Source organism: Lonchura striata, chromosome 22 (genome assembly GCF_050655825.1).
Source record: "Lonchura striata isolate lonStrDom1 chromosome 22, ASM5065582v1, whole genome shotgun sequence".
In the NCBI taxonomy this organism is placed as follows: Eukaryota; Metazoa; Chordata; class Aves; order Passeriformes; family Estrildidae; genus Lonchura; species Lonchura striata.
In genome coordinates, this window is record NC_140724.1 from 7,675,620 (window position 1) to 7,702,890 (window position 27,271).

Consider the following 27,271-nt stretch of genomic DNA (forward strand, 5'->3'; position numbering starts at 1 on the left):
AGAGCCGGGACCACGAGTGGGGTGTGCGGACGCGCCGGTGGGTTCCGCGGCAGGGCCGGACGGTAGGGCCGGACCCAGCCGGGCGGGAGGGCTGGGAGAGGGAGCGGGGGCCGTGGCTGGCACCGGAGCAGGGCAGGGGTTGCGCTGGGGGCCGCGCCGGGCCGGTCGCCCGCGGTCGCGCCCCGGTGTCCTTGGCGCCGCCTGGGCGCCTGGGAGGAGGGGAGCGAGGGGGGCGGGACTGCGGCGAGATGGGCAGGCCTGCGGCCAATGGGAAGGCTCAGCTGCTCGCCGCGGGCCTATAGCCAGCGAGGGACGCCGGTCCCGGGCGGCGGCGGCGGACGGTGATTGGCGGGCGCGGGGGGAGGCGGGCCTGGCGCGCTCGGGGCCGGGGCGGGGGTTCCGCTGCCCCTTCCCGCGCCCACCCCGGGCCCCCCGCGCCCACCCCGGTTCCCCCGCGGGGCCGATCCGCTCCGTTTGCCCGCCCGGGGAATGCCGTCCGAGCCCGCGGCGCCTCGTGGACGTCTCGGCAGGGCTCTGGTGGGCCGGGGTCGGCCTTGTAGCGGACGCGGAGGGTCTGCCCCGGCCCCCGCCCGCTCTGAGGCCCTCGCCCGACGGTGCCCGGTGCTGGATCAGCTGTAGCTGTAGCCGATGGCTCTGCCCCCACCACTTCCTAGAAGGTAGAATTCCTGCTGTTTTTAACCTAGGAAGTATTTCTAAGTCACAAGTCCTTATCAAGTACCTGCCTTCTAGGCTGGTGTCCCCAACCCGACTGCCGGTGGGTCACACTTAGCACTTTAATCTGCTTATTGGCGCACTCTGGGCCGTCATCTGTTGCAGGCATTCCTGAGGTATGACCTTTTGGTGAGGTCTGAGCTGTGACTGGCTGCCCCTCTACACACTCCTCAGTTGGCACTTGAAGTCTGACCTTTGCATTTCTGTGTGACCCTGATATTCCTTATCTCCTACTTGGTTTCCTACGTTCTTGCTTCTGGTTCTCTATTTTGATCCAACTTGCATTCATCCCAGCTCCAAGCTTGCCTTTCTCTGTCCAGGCTCCTAGCTAACCTTTGCTTCAAGAGATCTTCAAAGAGCAGCTAGTTCTGCTCACTTTGGGTCAAACTCTGGTATTAACCTCACTGTTTTCCAGAGAGGTCACTGGATGCTGCTGAGTGACAGCACCAGAACTGGTTTTGAAACTGGAGATGATGATGCTACTTCTGTCCTAAAGCTTTTTCCCTCCCATATGCATGCCTGTGCTCTGGCACCAGATTCAGTTGGCTCTCTGAAATATCACGGAATCATGGAATGCTTTGGGTGGGAAAGGATCTTAAAGATCATCCAGTTCTGTCCCCCCCACCATAAGTAGGGACACCTTGCGCTAGCTCAGGTTGCTCCAAACCCGATCTACCCTGGGTTTGAACACTTCCAGGGATCCAGGGGCAGTCACACCTTTTCTGGACAGCTTGTACTAGGATCTCACCATCCTCACAGGGAATAATTTCCTCCCAATATCCAATCTAACCTTACTGTCTGGCAGTGGCAAGCCATCCTCTCTTGACCTGTCATTGCAGGCCCTTGTCTAAAGTCCCTCCTCAGCTCTCTTGGAGCCCCTTTAGGGACTGTGGGGGTCTCTAAAGATTCCCTGGAGCCTTCTTTTCTCTAGGCTGAACATTCTTGACTTTTTTAGCCTTTCAGAAAAATAAAGTGTGTTGTACTGTGTAGATCTGATGAGGGTGAACTGGGAGAATTCCCAGTGCTGTGGCACTTGTGGTCCTGCACCTGCTGGCCTTCCTTGCCAGGTGTTATTGTGGGCAGGGTGGAAACAACAAATGGTTCCCTTTTTCCTATGGGTAAATCTGTCAAACACTTTATCTGAATTCAGGTGAATCTGGGTCTTCCTCAGGCTCTTTGAACCAAAACCTTATAGTTTGCAGTGGGAAGTGTAGCCTGTCATGCCGGGCAGCCAGAACTACAGAATCACAGAATATGCTCAGTTGGAAGGGACCCACAAGGATCATCAAGTCCAGCTCCTGGCTCTGCACAGGACCATCCCCAAGAGTCACACCCTGTGCCTGAGAGCACAGTCTAAACACTTCTTGAACTCTCAGACTTGGTGCTTTGACCACTTCCCTGGGGGGGCTGTTACAGTGTTCAGACATCCTCTGGGTGAAGAACTTTTTTCTAATACCTGACCTAAACTTCCCCTGGTGCAACCCTTGGGTCCTGTTACTGGTCACTACAGGGGAGAGCTCAGTGTCTGAACTAGATTCAGCAAGACAAACCTGGAAGGCTGGCTAGCAAAACGCTGGCCATGAAGGTGTGTTCTTTTCCTAGTCCCTGGACTAGGAAAAGAAATTTCATTTTAATCTGGTGTACACATGGTAACTGCTTTGACATTGGGCTGCTGCTCATTAAACTGGTCTGGGATATGGAAACCAGCCAGCTGGGTCACCTCTAGTCTTGGGTCCTACCTCTTGCGGGAGGAGCTGGGTGGAAAGGGCAGCTCCAAGAGGAGTTGCTCCAAGTGCCTGCACTTCCTTCAGGATGATTTCCACCGCTTTCCTTGGGCTGCAGTGGTTGGTTGGATGTGCATCAAACCCCACGGCTGACCCTGTGCAAACCCCCAGGCCTCCCAGTACATGCCCTACTGCAAGGTGAGACCTCTCAGAGGTCCTACACCGGCTCCAGATTACTTTTCTGGGTTCTCTGAGCAGGGGAGAGCCCCTCTCTGGATCTTCCACCTGCAATGATATTCATGGGTCTGGGCTTCTGAGGAGCAGCAGTCTTTTCTGGAGCCCACTTCTCAAGTGCTTTGCACTACTATACCCCTACTTTGCAAGCGATTTTCCCTGTGGATGGTTTCTTCCCAGCATTATCCTGGTGCACATCACAATAAACAAGCAGAGTGGTCACGGAAGCCCAGACCAGCCTGGGAAGGAGAGTGATGGAAGAAGCTGAAATCAAGAGATGTGGGTGGCTTTGGTGTGCAGTGGCTCATTCGAGGCTGGTGTTGGGTACCCACCAAACAGACTTGCTTCGCACTGTCATGACAGGGGAGATGACAGTGCAATGTTGCCAGGGATAGGAAAGGCAGACCTGGTCATTCTGAATGTACTGAGTGAAAACTGTATTTCCAAGCCATCAGGGACCGTGCTGTGGGACAGGGTGGAGGGATTAATCCAAACTAAAAACTGATCCTAAGCTCGGTTCTCTGTACTTGAGGAGGGGGTGGTCTCTGTTCAGTGCTCTCCTGAAGTAATTTGTAACCCACTTTTCTGTTCGCCCTCAACAGGAACTTGTGTGAGGCAACGGGACAAAAATGCTTAACTTAAGGACTTGTGCAGCAAAACTGAGGCCGTTGACGGCCTCACAGACTGTAAAGACAATTTCCCAACACAGACCGGCAGCACCCAGGACGTTCCAACAGCTCAGGTGCTACAGTGCACCGGTGGCTGCCGAGCCATTTCTGAGTGGGACTAGTTCAAACTATGTTGAGGAAATGTATTATGCTTGGCTGGAAAATCCCAAAAGTGTACATAAGGTAAGGATCAACCTTGCCAGGACATCACCTTCACTTCTCTGTGTGTCTGAACAGTGGGTGCAGGTAAGTACCACCTCTTGAGGAGGAGTGAATTCATCAGTCGGGGCTGGATGTTTGTGGATGGTCCGTCTGCCTCACTTTGCCTGAAAGAAACAGCAGTGATTCCTTGAGCAAGAACCAAGAGGAGCTTTTTCTGTTCAAGAGGAAACGCCATGGGCTTGACATCGGCAGCATCCTGGATCACAAGTGGATACAAGGAATGGCTTCTGGGAATCTACTTGTAGCAAGCTCCCAATGCTGTATTTTTTCATCTCTGGTGGCTCATCAAGAGGATTGATTCCAGAGTGGAGGATGGGGAAAGGGGGGCAAGGAGGGTATTCTCCACATTGTGACTGTTTTTTTTTTTGTCTCAGGCATGGGTGGTATTCTGTTTTGGGGCGGACGTAGCTAAGCTTGGCTTTGAGCTTGTGTGTGTAAAGCCAGACTGCTGATCTACAGATTTGGCCTCATTCTGGCCTTGTCTCTTGCGTGGACTCCACCTTGTCGCAGCTCCTCTCCACTCCTTTGTGCTCCCTGCACTTTTTCATGGGTCCCCCGATGCTGAGCTGCTATGCTCTGTCTGGGCTTGCAGCTGTCTCTAGTTGTGTTGGCTTGCAGGCTTCATCAGCCTGTGTGCCCTGCCCAGGGGAGGAAAGTGCCACTCCTGTCCTCTGTCCTGCCAGATGGAGGGTCAGTTGCTAGGATGGAGCTCTTGGATGGAGTCAGGCTGTCATGGGGACCTGGCTGAGGTTTTTCTATCCCTGTGTAGCGCAGAGACCAGCTGCTCCTTGCTGTGGTGTGTCCCACCAGGGACGAGGGACTTGTTCAATTGGGAAGAGCTGGAGTGCCTTTGCTGTTGTCACCAAAAACTTCTGAGGCTTGCTGCTGGTGTGATGGTCCCAGCTGAGCACCCTGAATTCATTTCCTCCGTGTAGACACCAGGGGCTTAAACTGCAGAGCAAGCTTTAGTGCTTGCTTAAAATAGGGAAGATAAAAAGGTTATTTTAGGACATTTTCTGCATGGAATCCTTTAGCTGACCTCCAGTTTTCAAGTCCAATGAACAGAGTTGGATAAGAATAACAGTAAAATAATAAAAATTAGAGTGGGAGAAAGAAGAGGTGAAGGCATGGGGTATGGGTGCCGGTGGGCTGCCATGGGGTCAGTCAGTGCTGCTTGCTCCTGGGTCTGTGTCCCCTTAAAAGTGGGGACACCATCCTCCTGGCCTCCATTTGACCATACCCTAAGCAACATCATGGGTGCTTCAGGGAAGGTGGCCAAACAGCTGTGGCTGCAGGTGGGTGGTACCTGCATACATCTCAGGTCGGTTCAGTCTCCCTAAGCAGCAGCCCTGAAGTCTGGGTTGAACTGGGTGACCAGGACACAGGTCTCCCCATGGATCTATACATGAAACAGCCCTTAACACAGACCCTTTAACTTTGCAATGTTTGGGATTTTAAATTGAAAGGGGTTTGATGATCCCATCACCCTCAGAAAACTGAAGGTCCTTATCTGGGTTGATAAAGGACACAGCAGCGTGCACAGCATGAACGTATTGGTTGCTACTTGACTGCCTCCTCTCAGCAAAGATCAGATTTGCCTTAAATTTGGTTCAGGCTACTCCTCATCCTCCTGCAGCCTTAAGTTCTGACGTTCATCATCTTCTCCCTGCTGGAGCAGGAAGTGCTGCCAGACCTGCAGGCCATGCCAAGTAGGGTTGATGCTTCTGGAGCCCGTGGCAGGGGAAAGAGCAGGAAGCAGTTTGTCCCTTATGCACGTCCCAGCCTGAAGCACCCTCAGTGCTTCAGGGGACAGAACTGCCTCCTCCCCTGTACCTCGGCTCCAAATGGAAGCTGATGGGAAATGTTACCCCTCTTCCCTTGGTGTGCATGCCTGATCTCCAAGCTGAGAAACTGGGACATGACAGTATGAGCCCACACCCTTCTTCAGAAGTTGAATTTGGTAGAAGGTGCTGGTTTGGCTTGGTGAGCTGGTTTGGGATTGTTCTCAATAGAGGAGCCTGCCCTGAGCTCCAGTCACAGAACTGAGCTCAGGATCCACCTAAAGAGTGAACTCTTCTGGTGTGTGGCAGGCAGCTGGTTCACCAATCCCGCTTTGCCAGTGCATGGAGGAGCACTGGGAAAGCCAGTCCAGGCTAATGTTTTGGCTTGCAGCTGTGGGACTGTCTGAAAATGCCTTGAATCTGAGCCAAAATGTATATCTATGTATCTTATATCCTGTATGCATCTATACAGGGTATAAAAGCAAGTGGAGCACTCACAGAGCTGCCATGGGCACAGAAAAGTCAGAGGACGATAATCCCTGAGTTTATTACTGCTGTTACCTTTGGCAAGTGCTGGATTAAGTTCAAAGTTCTCCTTTCCATGATAAAGCAGGATAACTCTGATGGGGCAGCCTCTCCCATGGTAGATGTGAGCTCCAGAGGCACCTTTGTGCTCCTCAGAAACCCATGGGATAGCCCTTGCCTTCTCTTGAATTTAAAACCACTGCAGCAAGTTGAAAGCTGATGTCTTTATGGCCCTTATCACAGTCCTAGCCTGCCCTGTGCCATGCAGGCATCATTATGTGGAGCAATAAAGCACTCAGTGAAAGTGCCACACCTTGTTTGCAGAGTTTAAAGTGAACTTTTTCTTCCAAAACAGAAGCTAATTGCAACTCCAAGAGAAATGAATGGCAGAAGGGAGAAGGTTATAAGGGCAACACCCCTGGCTCCGTGTCTGTCCCCATCACCCCCTCTCAGGTTGACAGGTGCTCCTTTTCTCTTGCCTGTCTTTATTTGCCAGTACATAAACCAAAATTAAACCAAAGCAAAGTATCCAGCCAGGTTCCTCTCCATCCCAAGGGCACAGAGCCCATTCCTGGGTGCTTGTCCCTCTGTTTACAGGAGCTGATGGCTTTGGGGGTACCCAGGAGCTCTGTGAGCCTGTGGAAGGGAAAAGCTGGGGTGGAACAAAAAGCAGCTCTCCCTCTTTTCCCACTGAAATTTCCTTTAGCAGTCAGAACAGGGTTGGGTGTTTTCTGTCTTCCCTTTATTTTCCCCTTGGAGGAGTGATTGTTTATCAGTGTCAAAATGTTCCAGATCTTATTTATATTCCTTTAGCGTGACCTGTTTCTAAATTTATTCACCATGTGATGGGACAATGGGGTATTTGGGTGAATTGGGACTGGAAATACCTTCCTGGGGCATGTGATAGGTGCTGTAACTGGAGGAGCTCTGGGGGAACAGCTCAGCTGGGGTGACTCCAGCAAAGGGCAGATTTTCAGTCCTTTCCACCCTGCTTCCAGGGGACAAAAACTCCCATCTGCAAAGGGAACAGGAGCATTGCAGCAGCTGCCTTGTTCTGGGCATGGGAGAGCTGGTATGGGAATACCTCTGTAGTGCTGTTATTGGTGTCACCAAAAGGATGGGGGAAAATTGAAGAAGAGATAGAAAAATAAAAATATTGCTGGTTGAGGGCTGAACAACACAGCTTATGCTGGTATTTAGGTCTTTGGCCATTCAGACCATGGAAAGAAGAAGAGATGTATTTACAGGGCAGAAATATTTTTCAGAAAATACTGGGGTGTTTAGAGAGCAGTGGCCTCCCCTGGGGAGAAGAAAATGAGCTGGAAGTCCAGGCTGGGGCTTGTTGCTCAGTTCCAAGAGCAGAGCCAAGGGATGGGGTATCACTGTCCTGTCCTGGTGCCACTGCCAAAGGAGGGGTGGCTCTGGGGTTGGCCTCATGCCAAAAGAAACAATCCAGATGGATGGGAGGTGGGTAGTGATGCAGCTGGAATAGTGGGAGATCATCAGTGCTCTTTTGTTCAAGGCAGGTGGGTGCTCTTAGCAGCATCTGCATGGAGCTGAGGTACAGGGGAGGAGGCAATTCTGTCCCCTGCTTTGGCAGTAAAGTTGAGTCTTCTGTAACCTTGAGGAGGTGTTTGGACTGCAAGTGAAGACCCTGGTCACCACTCTTCTTTCCTTTTTCCTAGTCATGGGACATCTTTTTTCGCAACGCCAATGCTGGAGCTGCTCCAGGCACGGCTTACCAAAGCCCCCCTCCACTGACTACCAGCCTCTCCACCCTGTCCCAAGCCCAGTCCCTCATTCAGGCTCAGCCTAATGTGGATAAACTGGTAGAGGACCATCTTGCAGTGCAATCTCTCATCAGGGCGTATCAGGTAAGGGGACTTTGTGCCAAGGAGGGTCACATCTTTTGTAGAGGGGCTTGCAGTGGCTGAGGTGGGCTGGAGTTAGTGTGAATGATGCACATGTTTGCATGGAGAGCATGAAGGATAGGAGCTGGGCTGCCTCATTTGGAATAGGAGCAGCTGCTCTGTTGGGGCAGAAACTCAGCTAATATGTTGCTGGACAATAAGAAGATTAAAGCTATTGTCATCGAAACAGGGTGGCAGGGAGGGGGAGATCTTCTCCACACTGGGTGGTTTGCTGCTGTTTGGAATGCTGCCCCAATGCTGTGGGCTCCTGCCATGCTTAGCAGTGTCATGGAGCACCCATCCTGCTTCCCACTGTTGCTGACAGAACTTCCAAGGTCCTAAAATAAAAGGCCACCACCCTCACAGGGAAGAATTTCTTCCTGATACCCATCTAACCTTGCTCTCTGGCAGTGGGAAGCCAATTCCCCATGTCCTGCCCTTCCAGGCCCTTGTCCAAACTCCCTCTCCAGCTCTCTTTAGGCACTAGACTGGGCTCTGAGTTCCCCCAGAGCTGTCTCTTGTCCAGGCTGAACACCTCCATCTCTCCCAGCCTGACTCCAGAGAAGAGAGGCTCCAGCCCTTGGAGCATCGTTCTTATTCCTTGTTTTGGCTTGTGTTGCATATGGACACTAACAAACAGCATGGCTCCTGTTGGGGAAAAAGGTGTTTTCTCCCACTGATTTGAGGATTTTCTGTGTACCTGCAAACTGCTGAGGTAATCTAAAAGCCACCAGCTGTCCCCAGCTCAAAGCTGTTTGCTGGATTAAGTAGCCTCCTCGTCCCACTGAGAGCATCCTGGCCATGGGGAGCAGCATGGTGAGCTTCCATCCTGCTGACTGTTATGTGATGGACTCACCCCTGTGCTTTGCTGAGAGATGGACAAGCAAATGGTTCACAGCCAGAACTGGCCCAGAGGAGCTGTCCTGTGGCCATCAGTGCTCAGGACTATGATGTCACCTGGCCCTGCAGAGAGCAAGGGGTAATGGTGCTTTCTTCTCAGTTTGCCTTAATGCTGATGACTGATTTCAGGCTCCTTGGCTGGTAAAACCACAAAAATCACATCTTAAAATCCCCACGGGATGCTCTAAATAGGAATGAGCTCTAGTAAATAAGTTCAGAGCACTGTGTCTGGTTTGTACAAGAGGTTTAATAATCCACTTGTATTTGAGTGCTTTTCCTAACTGGTAGCAGATTTGATGCCCAGAGTGTTGTTTGCAAGGAAGGCTGCACCCTGTACCATGGCAGTTGTATTTCCTGCCCCATTCCCAGCATTGCTGAGCCTGAAACTGTCAAGGAGTAACCTGTGACTCACCAGTTGGAGAGTGCTGGCCACCAAGATGACCTGAGTTTACCCAGTTAATGTGCTAGGATCTGTCTGTGGGTACCTACCTCTGCAGCAGCAAAACCCCAGAACTCCTCATCGCCTCCTGTTCTCTGTGGTACCCAATGTGGATTCAGACCCAGCATTGGAATTCCTGGCCTGACTGCTGCTGCCAGGAGCTGTCAGGACTCCCTTGGTACAAAAGCTCTTTGTTATTTCCATGGCCCTTCACAGGAGAGTGCTCCAGCTTCTGCGGTGGGCTCCTCTCTCCAGAGGGACACTGTGACCTGCTGCAGAGCATCTGGGCAAACGTTCCTCAGACATGTTCCTTGGCCTTTCAGGAGCTACTGCTGCCAGTGGCAATGCCTGTTTGCTCTGTTGCCAAGAGAACACTTATATCTGCCAAAAGCCAGAAAATTCATATAATCCCAGAATCGTTTGGATTGGAAGGGTCCTTAAAGCTTATCTTGTTTCACCCTGCCACCCCCTGCCACAAGCAAGGACACATACAACCTTTGAAGTTGCTCCACAAGCCCCATCCAACCTCGGCTTGAACATGAGCCAGGGATGGGGCAGCCACAGCTTCTCTGGGCAAATTGCTTCTTCATGTACCTGTGATTCTTAGGAGACCATCAGTGTGAAGTACTGCATCTGTAGAGAGGAGCTGCCCAAGCTGGACACTGGGAAAGCATCAGGAGACCCTTAGATGCTGTCTCTGCTGTGAAGGAGCTTGCCATCCCCCTGTACCCCTGCCAAACCTGGTGTCAGGTAGAACAGAGCAGTCCTGATGGCTGTTAGCACTCTCCTGTGTGCTGTACGTGACAGTAAACCCAATTTCTGCAGGATTTAGCTGCAACTAGAATTGAGGTAGCTCAGCAGAAAATGTAAAGAGGGAAACTCTGAATTAAATTTTCTAACTTTTTTTTTAAAGAAATGTCTCTTCAGTTAACTTGTTTTAATGACTAATCTGTGTTGTTGCTTCCAGGTCAGGGGTCACCACATTGCAAAGCTTGATCCTCTCGGCATTAGTTGTGTAAATTTTGATGATGCGCCAGTAACTGTTTCTCCAAACGTCGGTGAGAATTACTCTGCAAATTAATTCTAATGTAATTTAACTTTTTTACCCCTCCCCTCTTTTGTTTTTCTCTCCCTTTTGGTTCCTGTTCTCCTTTCCATTCCTGATGCATTTCATAGATTCGAGGGCACCATGTAGCACAACTCGATCCACTGGGCATCTTGGATGCAGATCTGGACTCCTCCCTTCCTGCCGATATTATCACATCCACAGACAAACTGGGTGAGGGCTTTGAGAGCAGTTGGTGCTGCATTGCTTGAGCTCCCCTCTATTTCACAGCTTCGTAGGTAGATTGCTTCACAGGCCAGGGGTCTGAAGTTTCCTTAGTAATGATCACTCTAAAACTGTAGTTGCCGGTAGCAGCAGCAGTGCAGTCCTGCCACCCTCCGGCTGTCACTCCAGTACTCAGCTCATGTTTCTTCAATGAGTACCAAACAGTGTTATCACTGATCTTGCTCACCCAGAAGCAAAAACCCAGAAGGGCTGGAAGCAATTGCATCTTCGAAAAATGCAAAGCAGAGAGGTTTTTTGTTGGGTGAGAGCTGGAGGCTTGTTCTCTCAGCTCCTGTTGCTGCCCTTGGGGACCCTCAGAGTTGGGAGTGAATGTACTGGGTTCATCTCTGCGGGGCTGAGGCTGCTCTCCTGAACTTCCAGCTTGCCCCAGCATCTGTATATCCTTTAATTGCCCTTTGTCCAAGACTGAGCTATGAGTTCCTACTGGTGATCATAACAAGGAAGCTTTGGGATGCATTCCTGTCTAAGTAGAGAGGTGGAAATTCCAACGCGTTTGAGTGAGAGCTGCATGAGTGTTGTACAGAAGTGTGTGTGGTTCTCAGGACTTGAAATCCTGATCTGAAAGTGCTTAAACCCAGCACCTCTCCATGTGCTTTAGAGCTGTTTTCTGTAGTTTGCTACCATTCTTCTAGCCAGGATGAGGTTGCTGAACTCTGTCACCACACTGGTGCTTCCCAGGGTGGTTCCCTGGCACTCCGAGTGCTCCAGAGGCATGCTCATGCTCCTAACGTAGAGTAGAGCAGCAGTGATGATTACTAACCTCACCAATCGAAGCAGCCGATCAGAATGCACGGTGCATGTAAACCGCCTTGATTCCTTATTCATCTGCCAGCAACAGGGACACCAGCCCTGGACCTGCTGGACCTTCGGACAGGATTACATGTACCAGGGGAGGTAGGGAAGGGAGTAGGTTTTGGTTGGACCAGTTCACTGGATGATGAGGAAGCTGCTTCATCCCATAGTCTGGACTCTGACATGCTTCTCACTGTGGTGGGAAGCATTCAGGTGTAGATAGTCCATAGGCATTAGCTGGAAGGAGCCTCAGCATGGGATCTCTTGTGTCTGAGCAAGCCCTTAAGCTTAATCTCTGTTAATCTGTGGCTTTGATATTAAAATACCTGTCATTGTGGCTAGTGGTGTTGATTTGCTTCCCAGGGATCCATGAATTCATAGGAAATAACGAGTCCTGGTCACAAGATATAATGGTGGCACCTGCCAGCTCGTGCTGGGGTTGTGTCTCATGGTGGAACCTCACACTCAGGTGGCTAGGTCTTAGCAAAAGACTTTGTTTTATTTACTCTAAGTATTATTTATATGGAATAAATTTTCCCTTGATATTTTTATCTTGAAAAACCTCATCTAGTCAATCCTAGCTGTAACTGAATGAACTTAGCTTGCAAATAGTGTTCAGGAAGTGGGGAAGGAGCTGTGGTGGTGCAGAAGACAGAACTCCAGCTATAACTAAGGTTGGGTTTTGCCTGCTTGTGGCAGAAAAAGCCAATTTGTAAGCAGATCCTGCTGGTTTTTTTTTTTTTGGTGGTTTTTTTTTTGGTTTTTTTTTTTTTTTTTTTTTTTTTTTTGCTTTGAAGGAGTGTGTAGCACTTAACAGGGTGGTTAATAACAGGAGTTGTTTTGAAACTTGGAAACAATCTTGTTTCCTCTTCTGAACGGCAAAGTCCTTTAAAGGTCAGCTTTTGTAGTGTGATCACATTTGCCAACAGTTTAAGTGGCAGTGCTGTGATTCAAATGAGTTGAATTGTTAATAGCAGAAATTGATCCTTCTTCTAAATTGCTTTTTGTTTAGCAACTGGTTTGGTTCTGTTTTGGAAGCTCTCTTTGGATTAAGCAGTTCAATCTTCGGGGAAAGTGTCAGAGAGAGAAAACCTACCCAGGGCTACTCACTCTGAGGAGTGGTGGGGCTGGAGCCACCCAATTCCCCTTTCTCTTGTCTTTTCTATTTAAAAAAAATGCAAGTAATCTCATCCTGGTCTTCCACTGCAGCTGGTCTGGCATGGTAAGTGTGTAAAACAAGGACAGGATGACTACAGGAACCCAGTATGATCCTGAAAATAGAAAGAAAGAAATAGTACCTTAGTACACTGAAATTCAGGTGGTGTGTGGAAGACTGTGTGTGTCTAAGTGTCTGTCTGTCTGTCTTTCTCCCCGTGGAAGGCAGCTGCCTCTGCCTCATGCAAAGGGAAATTGATAGAAATCCTCCTCCAACTCAGGAAGAGCCAGGCGAGTCCCTGCAGGGACCTGGGCTTGAGGTGTTCCCACCTTCCTTTTCCCCACTTTGGGGAAGTGTCTGATTTTCCCTGCTGACCCAAATGACAAGTGTTTCCAAGTCTTTTTGTAACCTAGGTGAGATTGAGGCACTTGGGTCACCTAACCTAGCTGGGCAGGCAGCTCTGGTGCTCATGCTTGCCCACTGTTGCAGTGTGCCGGCACTCCTGCCTGCACCAAGCATGCTCCAGAGAGACGGCTGTGCATGCCTGCTGTGCTGCCATCTTTGCTGTCTTCCTTATGAACTGCCTGCTTGTCAACACCCCAGTCCTCCTCTGTGCAAAGGCAGCAGCCTTACCTCCATAGGTTGACCTTGAAATCCTCCCAGTAGCACGAGCAGAGCAAACCCTCTGGAGCAGGTGTTGGTGGGAGGCAGCTCCCAGCTTCAGAGGGTCCCAGTCCCTGTGATGCAGCTTGGCAGGATGCTTTCGGTCGTGGCAAATGAAGATGCCAGGCCACCCTCTCTCCCATCAGGGTGCAAAAGGAGATCTCAAACCGTGCAGCTCAACTACTCCCCAGTGTCTGATGCCCCCTTCCCCTCCTGCTCCTCCCTCCTCTCATCAGACTTCCCACGAAGATTCCTCTTCTGCCTAGTGTGTAGTCATCCTCCATCCTTGCCCTTTTGCCTCTGTTGGATTTTGCCTGTATTTTAAATACTGTATTTTTTTGACTTGTGCTTTCCATGACTAGTTTTCACAGTGCCAGATTTTTTATACTAACTTTGACTGCATCTCTCTGTCTTGTCCCTTTCTACATCCCCCCTCCCTGCCCTCCCCAGACCTTGCAGTGTTCAAGGAGCGGCTGAGAGTGTTAACAGTAGGAGGTATGCAATTAATGAACCCTTAACCTTCTGGAGTGCAGGACTCTCTTTGAATAGGTTATTCTGGGCATGAACTGAGCTGGTAAAGTGGACCACTCCCATCTCTCACCACTTCTGAGTTTTGTGGCATGTTTTATTTTTAATTTCTACTCAAAGTCTTGATGTAGGTGTGTGGTTAGTACACTTTGCCTTGTATAAATCCTCAGTTTGAGCCTTGCTGGCCTTTTCTATACTGTGCTTGCATGCCTGGCTTGCTAGAGTACATGTTTTGTTGTGAATATTAATTTTACAAGGCCTCAATCTCCCTCATTGGTTCAAGACTCCCAAAAATCGAAGCTGTCTTCTCCTGGTTTTGTCTCAGGGAAAATTTGGCATCTTGTCCCTTGCCTTCCTCCATCCAATGGTGTTGCTGCCTATAAATACTGAGTGTTGTCAGAGCTGTCAGGTTGCAGCAAAGAAGCAAAGATGCTTAAATGTCCTAAAACTCCTTGTAAAATCTGATACTCCCAAAGTGTGCCAGAGTGTCTTCAAAGCATCGCAGCAGAATAAGCCAAAGCCCTGTGCTGCAGGTCTGCAAGCTTCAGCAACTTACTGAGGATTCCCTGAAACCCTTCAACAGGCAGTTTGTGTGGGATGCTCCCTGCTGCATCTCTCTGGGATTTCTGTTTGAATGGGAACCAAAGAGAAGTCCCAGAGACATGGGGCCAAACTCTCAATTCCTGTCTGGTTCAGTGTTCCTAGGCATAGCTCTGGAGCAGAGCTGCTGGGGTCTGGCTTAATTCCCTCTCCTGGGACTCTAGTGTGGCAGGAGCAGAGGGGATGAACAGCAGTGGCAGCCAGGCATGTGTCCACTACAGGCTGACTGGAGTGTTCCCAGTTTCTGGACTCGCCCCTCAAGGCTGCACAGGAACGAGCCATGAGCAGCCCTGTCATCATGGAATCACAGACTGGCTTAGGCTGGAAGGGGCCTTTCATACTACCCAGTCCACTAGACCAGGTTGCTCCAAGCCTGGCATTGAACACTTCCAGGGAGTGGGCTGTCTACAGCTCACTGTCCATTCCTGACCAGTCAGCAAGGGATAGACTTTTAAGATGAAGTTCAATGAAGGGGCCAGCTCAGGAGGGGCCAGTTTTTGCCACCCATTCCTCTGAGGAAGGTGGGTCACACTGCCCTGCCATGCTTAGATGGTGTTCCCCAACCCCTCTCTAAAAGAACAGGTCCTCTAAAAGCTCCCTCTCTAAAATCTGGGGTCCTGGACTGGTTTGGAGGAAGCTGGGAGAAGTAGTGGTATGTGTGTCTGCTGCAGCTTCTGCCCTGGGGTTAGGAAACACCTTGGGACCAGGCCTTGTTGGGAGTGCGGGAGGGATGAGCAGAAGCCTGAAAAAGGTGCCAGGGCTGTGGACTGAGTCCTTCGTCCAAGCTCCTGGTTCAGAAGGGTCATGGGACTCTCCAGTTCCTGGACCTGCTTCTGCCTTTCTGCATTGGTTTAGCGAGATCAGCACTGCCCCTCCTTCTCTGTGCCTCAGTTTCCCCAAAGACAGCCTTGAGCTTCAGCGGGTAGTGAGGCATCTCTGATGGCTTTGGGGTACAGCAGGACTCGCCTGCATCCCTAAATCCCAACCTCCAGCTCTTGAGGCCTGCTTGGCCCCTCTCCAGGCCCAGCTCAGCTCCCCACAGCCCCATACCATGAGTAGGAGGAGCTGCCTCCAAATTGTCAGCTGCCAGCACCAAAGGGTGGAGATTTACTGAGCAGAGCTAGGCAAAAGCTCTAATTAAAAAGCTGTTGGTTGGGGTGAGAGGGTACCTGGGCAGCCGAACCTCTGAATGTCTGCTGACCACCCTGCTCCTGGGCTGAGCTATTCAGGAGAGTCCATCAGAGCCCTGTTGCCTTTTCTCTTTCTTGCTTCTCTGTCTCTTCCACCTTGGGGTTTTGTCTGTTTGGTTGTGTCTGTTTTAACTGTTTCCTTCTCTGTGTTGACTCTTCATTTATCGCTGTGTGCCAATACCTCTGATGTGCTTGGTGACTCTTCAATTCCTGTTTCTTTTCTCTCCCCTTTGTTATAATTTGTTGTGTGTTTTTTGTGTTCTTGGGGTTTCAAACTCCCTGACTCACCCTGGATTTTAATTGCCCATTTCCATGCATATACATTGCTTTGTGGTACATTTCCTGTGATGCCTTCCATAATAACTAATTGTTCTGTGCTTAATGTCTTTTCGTTTAATTATGGCTTGGTTTTTATTCATATAAACCTCCATGCTTATTATTTTTTATGCTCCATCCATGCTTATTATTTTTTTATGCTGCTTTTTTTTTGTCCCTTTCTCACTTCTCCCAAACGTACCTGGTCCCTGTGTGATGGTATCCACGTCCCTCTTCCTTCCTTCTTTCTCTTGCTTCTCCCACCCATGACAAATCCTGCAGGCTTTTATGGTCTGGATGAATCTGACCTCGACAAAGTTTTCCACTTGCCCACAACTACTTTCATCGGTGGAAATGAATCAGCTCTTCCACTCCGGGAAATCATCCGTCGGCTCGAGGTGAGGAGGGCAGGGGTCTCGCCAGCTCTGTGTGCAGCCAGGGCCAGAGGCAGAGCAGTTGTCCTTGGAAAGTCCTGGGTCAGCCTGCACATTTTAAGATTTTCAGTTTGGGAAGTGCTTATCAGCACTCGCCCCACTCACAAGAGTCGCCTCGAGTAACCCACTCAGCTCTGATTGTCTCCAGCTTTCTGCTGCATTGCAGCAATGCACTTGGTTTGCTCAAGGTGGAGCAAACCCAGGCAGCTGGATGTTGCCTTTTTTGAAACCTCTCCAGCTATGCTTTCCAGTTTGAAACAGCAGCTGGTACTTGCAGAGCACCGGAGTGGGCTGGAGGCCTGTGATCCCCTCTTCTGGCACTGCAGCAGTGTTGCTGTCCTGCATGGGCATCCATCAGAGGGTTTTGGTGCAGGTTTGAGACCTCTGGGGCTGGGGCTTCCAGCTCGTACAGGCAGTTCCCCTTTCCTGCCAAATTTCATCCCCTCCTGTGCTTGGACTGATCTCAAGTAGCTCAGGCACGCTGCAGGCTGTTCAGATGATCTCTGCTGAGACCTTGGAAGAAGCAAAACTGTGCCGACATCTTAGCCCATCTGCAGGAAAGGGCTCCTCATTGTGGGAGGAGCTTCTTCTGATTCTCCCCTGCCCTGTGATACAGGATTTTGGACTGCTCACAGTGATGCCGTGAAGAGGGAAAATCTCTCCTCTGAGGTGGATGTAAAGGATTTGAGGGAATGATTGTGGGCCCCTCAGGGAAAGGGAATTAAACAGCTTGATGCTGAGTCATGTGCATGGTCCGAGCTGCCCTGCAGCATACTGAAACATGTCCTGCTGCATCCCTTTTCCTGGGAATACAACTCAAGCAAGGCTTCTGAAGTGGGGCTGTTGCAGGGCTGGCGGCTAGGTTCCCCCAGGATCCCCCTCCTGCTACACCCTGCTGGCATAGAAGGGCTGTTTGGCTGAAAGGGTAAATGGGGAAATGAGGAGCCCCTGGCCCTATGAGCCAGCAGGGTGCTGCAAGTGCCAGTCCTTTGGGGGTTTGAGGTGCTGGAGCCCTGGCTGTTGTCTGATGCCCCCTCACTTCCTGTTGGAGCAGATGGCATACTGCCAGCACATTGGTGTGGAGTTCATGTTCATCAACGACCTGGAGCAGTGCCAGTGGATCCGGCAGAAGTTTGAGACCCCAGGCATCATGCAGTTCACCAATGAAGAGAAGCGCACGCTGCTGGCCAGGCTGGTCCGCTCTACCAGGTACCCTGGGGGTTGGCTTCACCTTCCCCATATCTTCCCCAGGAGGTTTCCTCCCAGCCAGAGTGATGCAGTCACCAGCTGAGTCACATCATGACATCTTCTGTTGCCATCAGCTTAATGAGCAGGTTGGCACAGCTGAGCTGCCAGTGTGGCAGGCTGAGGTGCTGGCAAACAGCCTGAAAATGTGGATGAGCCTGAAAGAAAAGGTCTAAAAATGAGGATTAAGTGTGGCATGGTGTTGGAGTGGGGGGAAATGGCCAGCTGAACTCTGGGAAGACACTGAAGTGAATGTTGTGCGCTGCATGGTACCAGCTTGAGCATCAGTCAGTGCTGTGGCTCCCTTGGTGCAGTCCCTGTCCCTTCTCTGCTTTCTGCCCTCATTGATCCCTCCCTCCCTCCCTTTGCCTCCTAGGTTTGAGGAGTTCCTCCATCGGAAATGGTCTTCAGAGAAGCGTTTTGGTCTGGAGGGATGCGAAGTGCTGATCCCAGCCTTAAAGACCATTATTGATAAGTCAAGTGAGAAGGGAGTGGATTATGTGATCATGGGAATGCCCCACAGGTAACCTTGCCTCTAGCCATGGTGCTCCTTGGTGCACGTAGAAGGTGGGGGGAGCTGCTGGGGTTTGCTACTGGAGGGCACATTGGTTTCTACCATCACCAAATTGATCTTGGTTGGTGATGAGCCTCAGCTGAAGAGCTCAGGCCTTCAGCTGAGAGGCTGCTCTCTGCTCATCAGGGTCTTTCCAGCTTCTTTGTAAATTCATCTGGAGAGGGGTGGTGGCTTGAGGTCAGAGCTGGAATCATGCTGGAATCCCAGCACCTACCCACCCTGGGGCATCTCAGCAAGTATGTAGGATGTTGTGTTGGCCAACCCATCCCTGTGCTGGGAGATCTTCAGACTCCTCTTAGGGAGTCCCTGTATCTGGGTGGCCCCACAGCGATCACAGGAGGTGTGGCCTGTGGCAGTGGGGGTTGTAGATCACCATCAGCATTCAGTGGCTGTCAGCAGTGGCCTTGCTTTTGCAGGGGACGCCTGAATGTTCTTGCCAACGTGATCAGGAAAGAGCTGGAGCAGATATTCTGCCAGTTTGACTCCAAGCTGGAGGCTGCTGATGAGGTGAGCTTCTCCCATGCCTGCAGCAGGCTGCTGCTGCCTGTCCCTGAGCAGCTCCCAAGGGTTGTGGCTGGATTGTGCCACTGCTTCTGGTGTAACTCAGTGGCAGCGGTGTTGCGAGGATTTCCACGTTGCAAGCACACCCGGGTGATGGGAACCTTTGTAGAGGTGCCAGTATGGGTCTGTCCTTGCCTCTCTTGGGGGTGACATGTGCCATTGTCTCCAGCACAAACTTGGCTGTTGGCAGCTCTCCAGGGCATGAAGCAGCTTTGGGGTGGTTGCTGAGAGGTGGCCAGGAGCAGAAGTTTATTTGCGCCCCTGGTCCCTGTCTGGGGTTCTAAAGCAGCTCCAGAAGCAGCTCTGTCACTGCAATGAACTCATGCTCCAAAGCTTCATCCTCATAAGCTGGGATGATTTGGCTTTTGGGAAGCTGGGCTGGGCTGGTTTGATCCTGTCATGAACTTCAGTGGGATATCAAGGTGAGAAAGCAGCAGCCTAGGGTCTCGAGGTGGCTGCATATTGGGAATGGTTATCATGGATGGCCATGCTGCTGCAGTGTGGGTAGAGCTCAGGCAAGTGTTACCTGTTATTCAGAGTCTTTGCCCAGCCCACCACACTTGCTTCATCCCCCACACCTTCAGCTCTATTTAGATGGGCTGGATGCATGTCTGAAGTTGGTGGTGGTTTGGCATCTGGAACAGGCTTTCCTGGGTGCCCGTTCAGTTCCTGCAGTGAGTGCCTGCTGTGTTGTGGCAGTACGTCCAAAAAACGCTCCTCTCTTTCAGCCTTGGGGTCAGCACTTCTCTGTCTCCTTCCATGCCCCATAAGCCGCTCATGCTTCTGGAGTGACTCTTTTCTCCCCTCCACCAGGGCTCTGGTGACGTGAAGTACCATCTGGGAATGTACCATCGGCGGATTAACCGCGTCACTGACAGGAACATCACCCTTTCCTTGGTGGCAAATCCTTCTCATTTGGAAGCAGCTGATCCTGTTGTTCAAGGCAAGACTAAGGCAGAGCAGTTTTACTGTGGAGACACGGAGGGGAAGAAGGTGAGTGCTGCTCAGATGCGTATAGTGACGTGGCCTAGGCTGGATGGATTTTGGTGGAGACAGGCTGGTGGGAAAGTGAAGTAACTTGTCTGCTTTCTGTTTGATGGGCCCCTTCCCCTACTGTCACCCTGGCTTTGCTCCCCTATCCTTCCCTTTTGTTTTTGGAGGTGCTTGCCCACCCTAGGCTCCCATTGCTGCTTTCTTCATCTCTGAACTGAGCTGGGCTGTGGACGCAGCAAATGCACAGCTCATGACTGGAAGAAGGGACATGAGGGGAACCCCAAGGCAATCCAAGCACCACACCTTGGGGGGCTTGGCAGCAGGATCTCAGTGTGACTAGAGATAACCATTCCTGGGACTGGGAAAGCTGGAGCTGGCAACAGAAGGCAGTTCTCCACACCCTGGTGGGAAGGGGCTGTGGGGAGCTGTTTGCTGTGTGATTCATTGCAGACCTGTCTCCAATCCCAAAAAGTGGAAGTGAGATCCAAAGTGCTTCCCTCCCTCCTACACCCCATGGGCTGGATATAAATAGACTGGTCCTGTCCTCGCCTGGCAGGCGGTGTCCTTAGCCAGCCCCTGGGATGGTGACAAAATAACATCAGTGGCTCTGAAGCTCCTGGGCCTGCTGCTGCCCATGGGGCTTCTGGGCTGAAAGTGTGAGAGAACCAGGCTTCTTCTCCCCCCAGTGAGAAAAAGGCTTTGCTGTGAGATGTATGTATTTGGGAATGGGACTTGCTGCCCAGCTGGGGCATACCGGCTGTTGTTTTGCTCTCTGCTCAGGGTGCCCCAAGTGTGCTGCCCTTGCTGGGGGGGTGCTGGTGGCCACAGTCTCTGCCCAGTGGTGTGTCAGCCGTGGCTGACTCCCTTCCCATCCCCTGGGAAGGCATTGGATATGTTGATGAGCTACTCTATGTCCTTTCTGGGATGCTGAAAGCTCATGGGGAGGAGAGCTGGGCCCTTTCCTGGTGGTTCCCTGCTCTCTGTCCCTGATGACCGCCACGGCTTACCCTCTCCCAGGTGATGTCCATCCTCCTGCATGGAGATGCTGCATTTGCAGGGCAAGGCATTGTGTACGAGACATTTCACCTGAGTGACCTTCCCTCCTACACCACCCACGGCACTGTCCATGTTGTGGTCAACAACCAGGTGAGAAGCAAATACCCTGTGCCTGTGGGTCCCTGGCAGAGCTGTCACTGCAGGCTCTGAGGCAGGGAGTAGCTGGTACCAACAGCAGCTGTTTCCCTTGCCAGTGTTTGTGGCAGGAGCCTTAACCTGGGGTCAACAGGGGGTGCTTCTCACACAGCTGCTCAACAGCAGCAGCTTTTGAGCCCAGTCTGGTACTCAGTGTGCAAGGTCTGACAGGGCCGATCCTGTCTGCTGCCATGGAAGCCAGAGGTGTTTCACTGAGACCAGCCTGTCCCCACAGCTGCAGCAGGTATCAGGATGTGCCACTGTGTCCAGACACAGGAGACAGGCAGGTTATGCATCTGCAGCCCAGCAGCTGCAGCTGAGCTGCTGTTGGAGCTGTGTGAACAATTTCCTGGGACAGCAAAGTGCAGATGCCTCATGCTGAGCCAGCTGTGATATCAGTGTCCAAAGAAGGAGCTGCATAGCAAAGCTGTATCCCAAATGTAGTTGGTAACACTGTGCTTATCCTGTTTGCCCTCACTTGCTACAGATTGGCTTCACAACAGACCCCCGGATGGCCCGCTCCTCCCCATACCCCACTGACGTAGCCCGGGTGGTCAACGCGCCAATCTTCCACGTCAATGCCGATGACCCTGAGGCCGTGGTCTATGTCTGCAATGTGGCAGCAGAATGGCGAAGCACCTTCCACAAAGACGTGGTGGTGGACTTGGTGAGGAATGTGGCACAAGTCCCTGAGGCTGGGACTCTGCCATGGGTGTACTTGGGTCCCTCCTGGGCTGCTTAGGACCCTCCCTCACATGACCCAGGTAACTGCCAAGTGCTTTTGGAGTGGTAGGTCACAGGCAGGCATCTTTCCTTTTCTGGCAGGTTTGTTACAGGCGCAACGGACACAATGAGATGGATGAACCTATGTTCACGCAACCCCTGATGTACAAACAGATCCGGAAACAGAAGCCAGTGTTGCAGAAATACGCAGAGCTGCTGATTTCCCAGGGGGTGGTAAATCAGCCGGAGTATGAGGTACCATCTGCGGGGCCTGAAAGGGGAAAACTGCTGGTGGTATCTCCAGGGCAGGCTACTTTCATGGCTCAGACCTGGGTGTGACCCATATGAAGGGCCCACATGGGCCTACAAGAATCACGTTCTTGTGCTTGTAACCTAAAGGTGGCAGAGCTGTGCTGGGGTTGGGTGTGTGCTGCAGACCTTGCAGCGATGGAGTTCAGAGCCAAGGCTCATCCTTGAACTGTGCCAGCTCTGAAAAGTGCAGGAACATCTAGTTCAAGGATCACCCTGTGATCAATGTGGAACAGGCCATGCAGCTCTGGGCCACTGCAGCACAGGCAGGTCTCGGTGCTTGGGATTGCTGTGGCCACGGGTACCTGGGGCAGATCCTGTCCCGGTTCTGCTGCTTGGGCAGCTCACGGCACAGAGGTTCCACCAGCCCTGCTTGCCCTGGCACCACCTTTCAGCATCAGTAGGACTGGACACAAGATATCAGCTCTGAGCGTAGCAGAGCTATGCCTTGGGGTACAGGGGTCCCAGCTGTGGCTGTGCTCTCTGAGGCTGAACTGCACAGCTTTGGGACCACCTCTGTCCTCCAGCACCCTTGCAAGCTCACCAAGGTCCTCAGACTCAACACCCTCGTTTAGAGATCCCCCGTTAATGTTTTTCTTGGTTCTGCCTTTCAGGAGGAAATTGCCAAGTACGATAAGATTTGTGAGGAGGCCCATGCCAGATCCAAGGATGAGAAGATCTTGCACATCAAACACTGGCTGGACTCACCTTGGCCAGGTAAGTCACTAGCAGCGATTTAGAGGCCATAGCAAGGCACCCGGCCTCTCTAGATCCATGGCAGAGATTTTCTAGTGAGCCACCCCACAGGGGAGGTTAGTAGTGCCCTTCCCGTTCCTGGTGTCTCTACCTTTGCTTGAGGGTGTCTGTGACCTGAGGTCTTCCCATGGATCTGGCACGTCTCCTGCAGCATGGTGTTTCTCCTTCTCTGACAGGTTTCTTCACTTTGGACGGGCAGCCCCGGAGCATGACCTGCCCTTCCACTGGCCTCAATGAAGAGGACCTGACGCACATTGGTCAAGTGGCCAGCTCGGTGCCGGTGGAGGATTTCACTATCCATGGAGGTAGGAGCTTGTGAAAGCTGTGCCAGACTGGGCATTTGTTCTGGAGAGATGTGAGATAGGGCTGGGATGTGGCCTGGAAGGAAGGGACATACTGGACTGCTTCAATATGGGTGGGTAGCAGGTCAAGGGTGGGGATCCTCTCCCTGGGTGCTGCATTCTTGAGACCCTGCCTGGAGCCCTGAGGGCCTCAGAACAAGCAAAACCCGTGGGCTGGTTGTGGAACAAACGTGGTGTCACTGGAGCTCTGTCTTGTGCTGCCTATGAACCAGTTCCTGTCCCGGCAGGTTTGAGCCGTATTCTGAAAACCCGTGGGGAGATGGTGAAGAACCGGACAGTCGACTGGGCCCTGGCAGAGTACATGGCATTTGGCTCCCTGCTCAAAGAGGGCATCCACATCCGCCTGAGTGGCCAGGATGTTGAGAGGGGGACATTTAGGTAAAGCCCTGCTTTTGGAGGCTTTAAAGGCAATTCCAGCCCTTCTGGAAGGGATCCAAAGGCTGATGATGAAGTTACTCTTCTCCCTTTTCCAGCCATCGCCACCATGTCCTTCATGATCAGAATGTGGACAAGAGGACCTGTATCCCCATGAACCACCTCTGGCCCAACCAGGCTCCGTACACTGTCTGCAACAGCTCCCTGTCAGAGTACGGTGTCTTGGGTGAGTGAGTGGGTATGTGCTCACTGCCCAGGGTGATGCCACTCTGGAAGGGCAGCCCAACCCTCTCACTGCTCTTCCGTTTCTCAGGATTTGAACTGGGGTTTGCCATGGCCAGTCCCAATGCCCTGGTGCTTTGGGAAGCCCAGTTTGGGGATTTCCACAACACTGCTCAATGCATTATCGACCAGTTCATCTGTCCCGGGCAGGCCAAGTGGGTCAGGCAGAACGGCATTGTCCTGCTGCTTCCCCACGGCATGGAGGGCATGGTAAGGCTCACCCTGGAGGTGGAACCCTGGACAGCAGTGGCACTACTCATGATGTGGGAGTGCCTGACTTCGGGTTCTCATGCTTTCCTTGGCCTGCAATGACCTTCCGCCTTCTTGGTCCCCATAGGGTCCCGAGCACTCCTCTGCCCGCCCAGAGCGATTCCTGCAGATGTGCAATGATGATCCTGATGTCTTCCCTGTGAGTGGTGGCCCCCATGGTGTGGTGCTCAGCCTGGCCCTCCTGTGCCCTGGATTGAGCTCAGTGGAGGGCAGCAACACCCGTGTGGGCTTAGCACAGTGGGAGCTGATGGCAGGAGGCATGGGATGCCTTGGTCTCATGCTGGCTGGAGGGTGTGGGGAAAGAGCCTGAACCTGGTGCCCAGGCTGCACCTCCATGGAACCTGGGGCTGTGGCATAGTCCAAGGGAGAGGTGGCCCTGAAAGTGGCATGAGAGGGGGTTGCTGGCCACCCTTATGGCCAGACCAAGGTGGAGAGCACAGCCCTGGAGCCTCTCCAGGATCTCTGTGTGCTCTGAAGAGTGAGAGAAGGGGAGGGAGGGGAGGGAAGGAGGGAGGGGAGGGAGGGCTGGGGACCACTCCTCTACCTCCTACTGGAGCCACAAGGCCAAGAGGTACCTTGTGTTTCCTGAAATCCCCTCACCCGTTCTGGCCAAGACAGAAGCTGGATGACTTTGATGTGCGTCAGCTCTATGAGTGCAACTGGATTGTCGTGAACTGCTCCACTCCAGCCAACTTCTTCCACGTCCTCCGGCGCCAGATCCTCCTGCCTTTCCGCAAACCGGTCAGTGCCAGCAGCTCCATGCCCAGCTTGGTGCCCAGGCAGGGTGCTGTCTTCCTGTTGGATATTTCCCTGGACTGGGATTGGGCTGGGTGCAGCTTCTTCCTGCACCTCAGACATGGGCAGTTGGCTGCTGCCTGGCCAAGGAGCTTATTGTGCTCAGGACTGGCTTGGCGCTTGATGTACGGCTGCTGTCTCAATGTGGGTTGCAAGGGCTGTGACCCCTTCCCAAACTCCATGGGGAGGTCAGGGCTATTGAAGCCAACAGACACTGCTACATGACCTACTTCAGCCAGTTCCAGTCAGCTCTAGCCATGGGACAGGCTGGAAGCCCCTCCGCCTCTTCCCCAGGGGACATCCCAGCTGGGATGGTTGGTGCTGTTGGGAATCAGTGCCCAATCTAGCAGAACACTGCAGCTGAGTTGAGAAGCAAATCTCTGGCAGCTGCTCCCTTGCTCAGGCAGGATGGGCAGGGGAGGGCAGGCAGGTGGCTGCTCCAGCACTGGCTTGTAGGGGAGGTGTTTCTGGCAGGTCTGACCACATTGCTCTGCCTCTTCTCCCCCACTCCAGCTGATAATCTTCACTCCAAAGTCACTGCTGCGCCACCCCGAAGCCCGCTCCAGCTTTGATGACATGCTGCCAGGTACAAGTAGCACAGAGCTGCCTGTGTTCTCCCACGCTGCTCTGCAGGGTGAAGGGCAGGAGTCTGTCGCCTTGGGTAAAGTCTGCCTGACAGCAGCCTCCCCATGGTGGAGGCTGGCCGAGTGAGGCCAGGGCCTCCTTGGCACACCAGAGCCTCATTAAGGCTGAGCCTGGCACCCTTGGGAGACTTGGCTCCATGGTGCTTCCTCCATCAACAGCCACTTGCAGCTGGGATTTGGTAGCCCCAAGTGGCATGTGATGGTTTGTGGTGGGAGTTGTGCCTGCTGTACCTGGGTCAACTGACTCTGCCTCTCAGGGTCCTGGAAGGGGCTGGCATGGCATGTGGGTGCAGTGGCTGCTGGCACAGTGCTGTGAACTGCTGTGGCTCAGGGTGCCGTTCTCTTCTTTGGCAGGCACCCACTTCCTCCGTGTCATCCCTGACAGTGGCCCTGCAGCCCAGAACCCCGAGCAGGTGAAGCGGGTGCTGTTCTGCACTGGCAAGGTGTACTATGACCTGACCCGTGAGCGCAAGGCCCGGCAGATGGAGGCCGATGTGGCCATCACCAGGGTGGAGCAGGTGAGTAGGGTCCTTCTGCCACCATGATCTGTGGGCTGGGGGTTCTGTAGCCCCCGAGACACTGCCCCATGTCTCCTGTGACACCACTCTGTGTCCCCTGCAGCTCTCCCCGTTCCCCTTTGACCTCCTCCAGCGAGAAGCCCAGAAATACCCAGCTGCCGAGCTGGTGTGGTGCCAGGAGGAGCACAAGAACCAGGGTTACTATGACTATGTCAAACCCCGGCTTCGCACCACCATCAACCGTGCAAAGCCTGTCTGGTAAGGACACGGGGTGGTGAGAGGCTGGGAGGGAACTGGTCGGTACAGACCCTTCTCATGGCCCACCTTCTCCCTGGTAGGTATGCAGGGCGGGAGCCAGCAGCTGCCCCTGCCACTGGCAATAAGAAAACCCACCTGACAGAGCTGCAGCGGCTACTCGATACAGCCTTCAACCTCGATGCCTTCAAGGACCTGGCTTGAGCGCCGTCGCGGCGCAGCATGCTCCTCCATCTGTCTGTTCATCTCTCTGTCCTTTGCTCGCCTCCCCCCCTCAACTACAGATCTTGTCAACCCCACACTGGTGCCTGGAGTCCTTGTCTGCCTCATGCCAGGGTGGCTCCAGTACAGCTGCCCTGGGAGCATGAGGGTCTGGGGGCTGCGTGCTGCCATGGTGGGTAAGACCCATGGCCCCCCAGACCCCTGGCATGTCTGGTCCCTGGGGCGCTTCTCTGGGGGTGTCCCATACCCCCCAAGAGGGGCTGGTCCCCACAGCTCTTCTGTGGGGGTGTCCAGTGCAATGAATCAGGTTCTGCCCAGTTCGTCTCAGTCTTGGACTTGCCTCTGTGCAGCCACTGCCTCTTGGAGGAAGGAGATAGTGCATCTGCACGTCCTGAGGGCCCAAACAGGTGTAAGAGTGCTGTGCCCTTGTCTCAGTTGTACCTGTCCTTGGGGAGCATGTTTTTCCCTCTGCGTCTGCACCGTCCCCCGGCTGTGAGCCCCCACAGGGACAGACAGGGCGGGTGCTGGGTGGTGTGTCCTCCCATTGGAGATCCTGAGTGGGGGTCGAGGGAGGTGATCTCTCAAACGGGGATCATTGTTGGCATCTCCAGAGCCCACCGCGTCCTCCCACAGGACGTTCTTTGGGGGTGGGGGCGACGGGGGCAATCTCAGCTGGGATCTCGGAACCCACCGCCACTTTTCCGTGTGACTCAGGTCTTTCAGCTGCAGGAGGGAGGTCGGGGGGTTCGCGTGCCACGCCCCGTCACACACTCGTGGCTGTGCTGTCACATACAGGGTTGCACGCGATGTCACCGCGCAACGTCCACGTGGTGCGTGGGGCTCCGCGTCCCCGCGAGCAAACCGTCCGCACGCGTACACGTGTGCGAGGTGCCACATGCCCACGCGTGTCGCGGTGCCGCTGCTGCGGTGGCAGCGTCCGTGGCGCGGGGACAGCCAGCCCGTGATGCGGGCAGAGCCCGTGGCGCGGGGACAGCCCGTGGCGCGGGGACAGCCCGTGATGCGGGGACAGCC

General features: G+C 53.0%; 1 protein-coding gene across 8 annotated transcripts; it reads left to right on the forward strand.

The window, feature by feature from the left end:
* On the forward strand, nt 1-26,316 carry OGDH (oxoglutarate dehydrogenase). Of its 8 annotated transcripts, none has more exons than XM_021544848.4 (24): nt 1-62; nt 3,293-3,541; nt 7,572-7,760; nt 10,103-10,193; nt 13,548-13,592; nt 16,013-16,128; nt 17,219-17,373; nt 17,786-17,932; nt 18,400-18,490; nt 19,358-19,537; nt 20,555-20,683; nt 21,216-21,395; nt 21,554-21,706; nt 22,375-22,477; nt 22,693-22,821; nt 23,106-23,256; nt 23,352-23,479; nt 23,567-23,745; nt 23,873-23,944; nt 24,424-24,546; nt 25,114-25,186; nt 25,599-25,762; nt 25,866-26,020; nt 26,101-26,316. In XM_021544848.4, exons 2-24 carry the CDS (start codon nt 3,320-3,322, stop codon nt 26,219-26,221), a joined length of 3,096 nt encoding a protein of 1,031 aa, XP_021400523.3. In that variant the 5' UTR covers nt 1-62; nt 3,293-3,319; the 3' UTR covers nt 26,222-26,316. The 8 variants fall into 8 exon arrangements, with proteins under 8 accessions (XP_021400523.3, XP_085415535.1, XP_021400522.3 ...); XM_085559409.1 differs by lacking the exon at nt 10,103-10,193 and adding an exon at nt 10,312-10,414; XM_021544847.3 differs by having other exon boundaries at nt 1-37.
* Nucleotides 26,317-27,271: the final 955 nt, after the last annotated feature.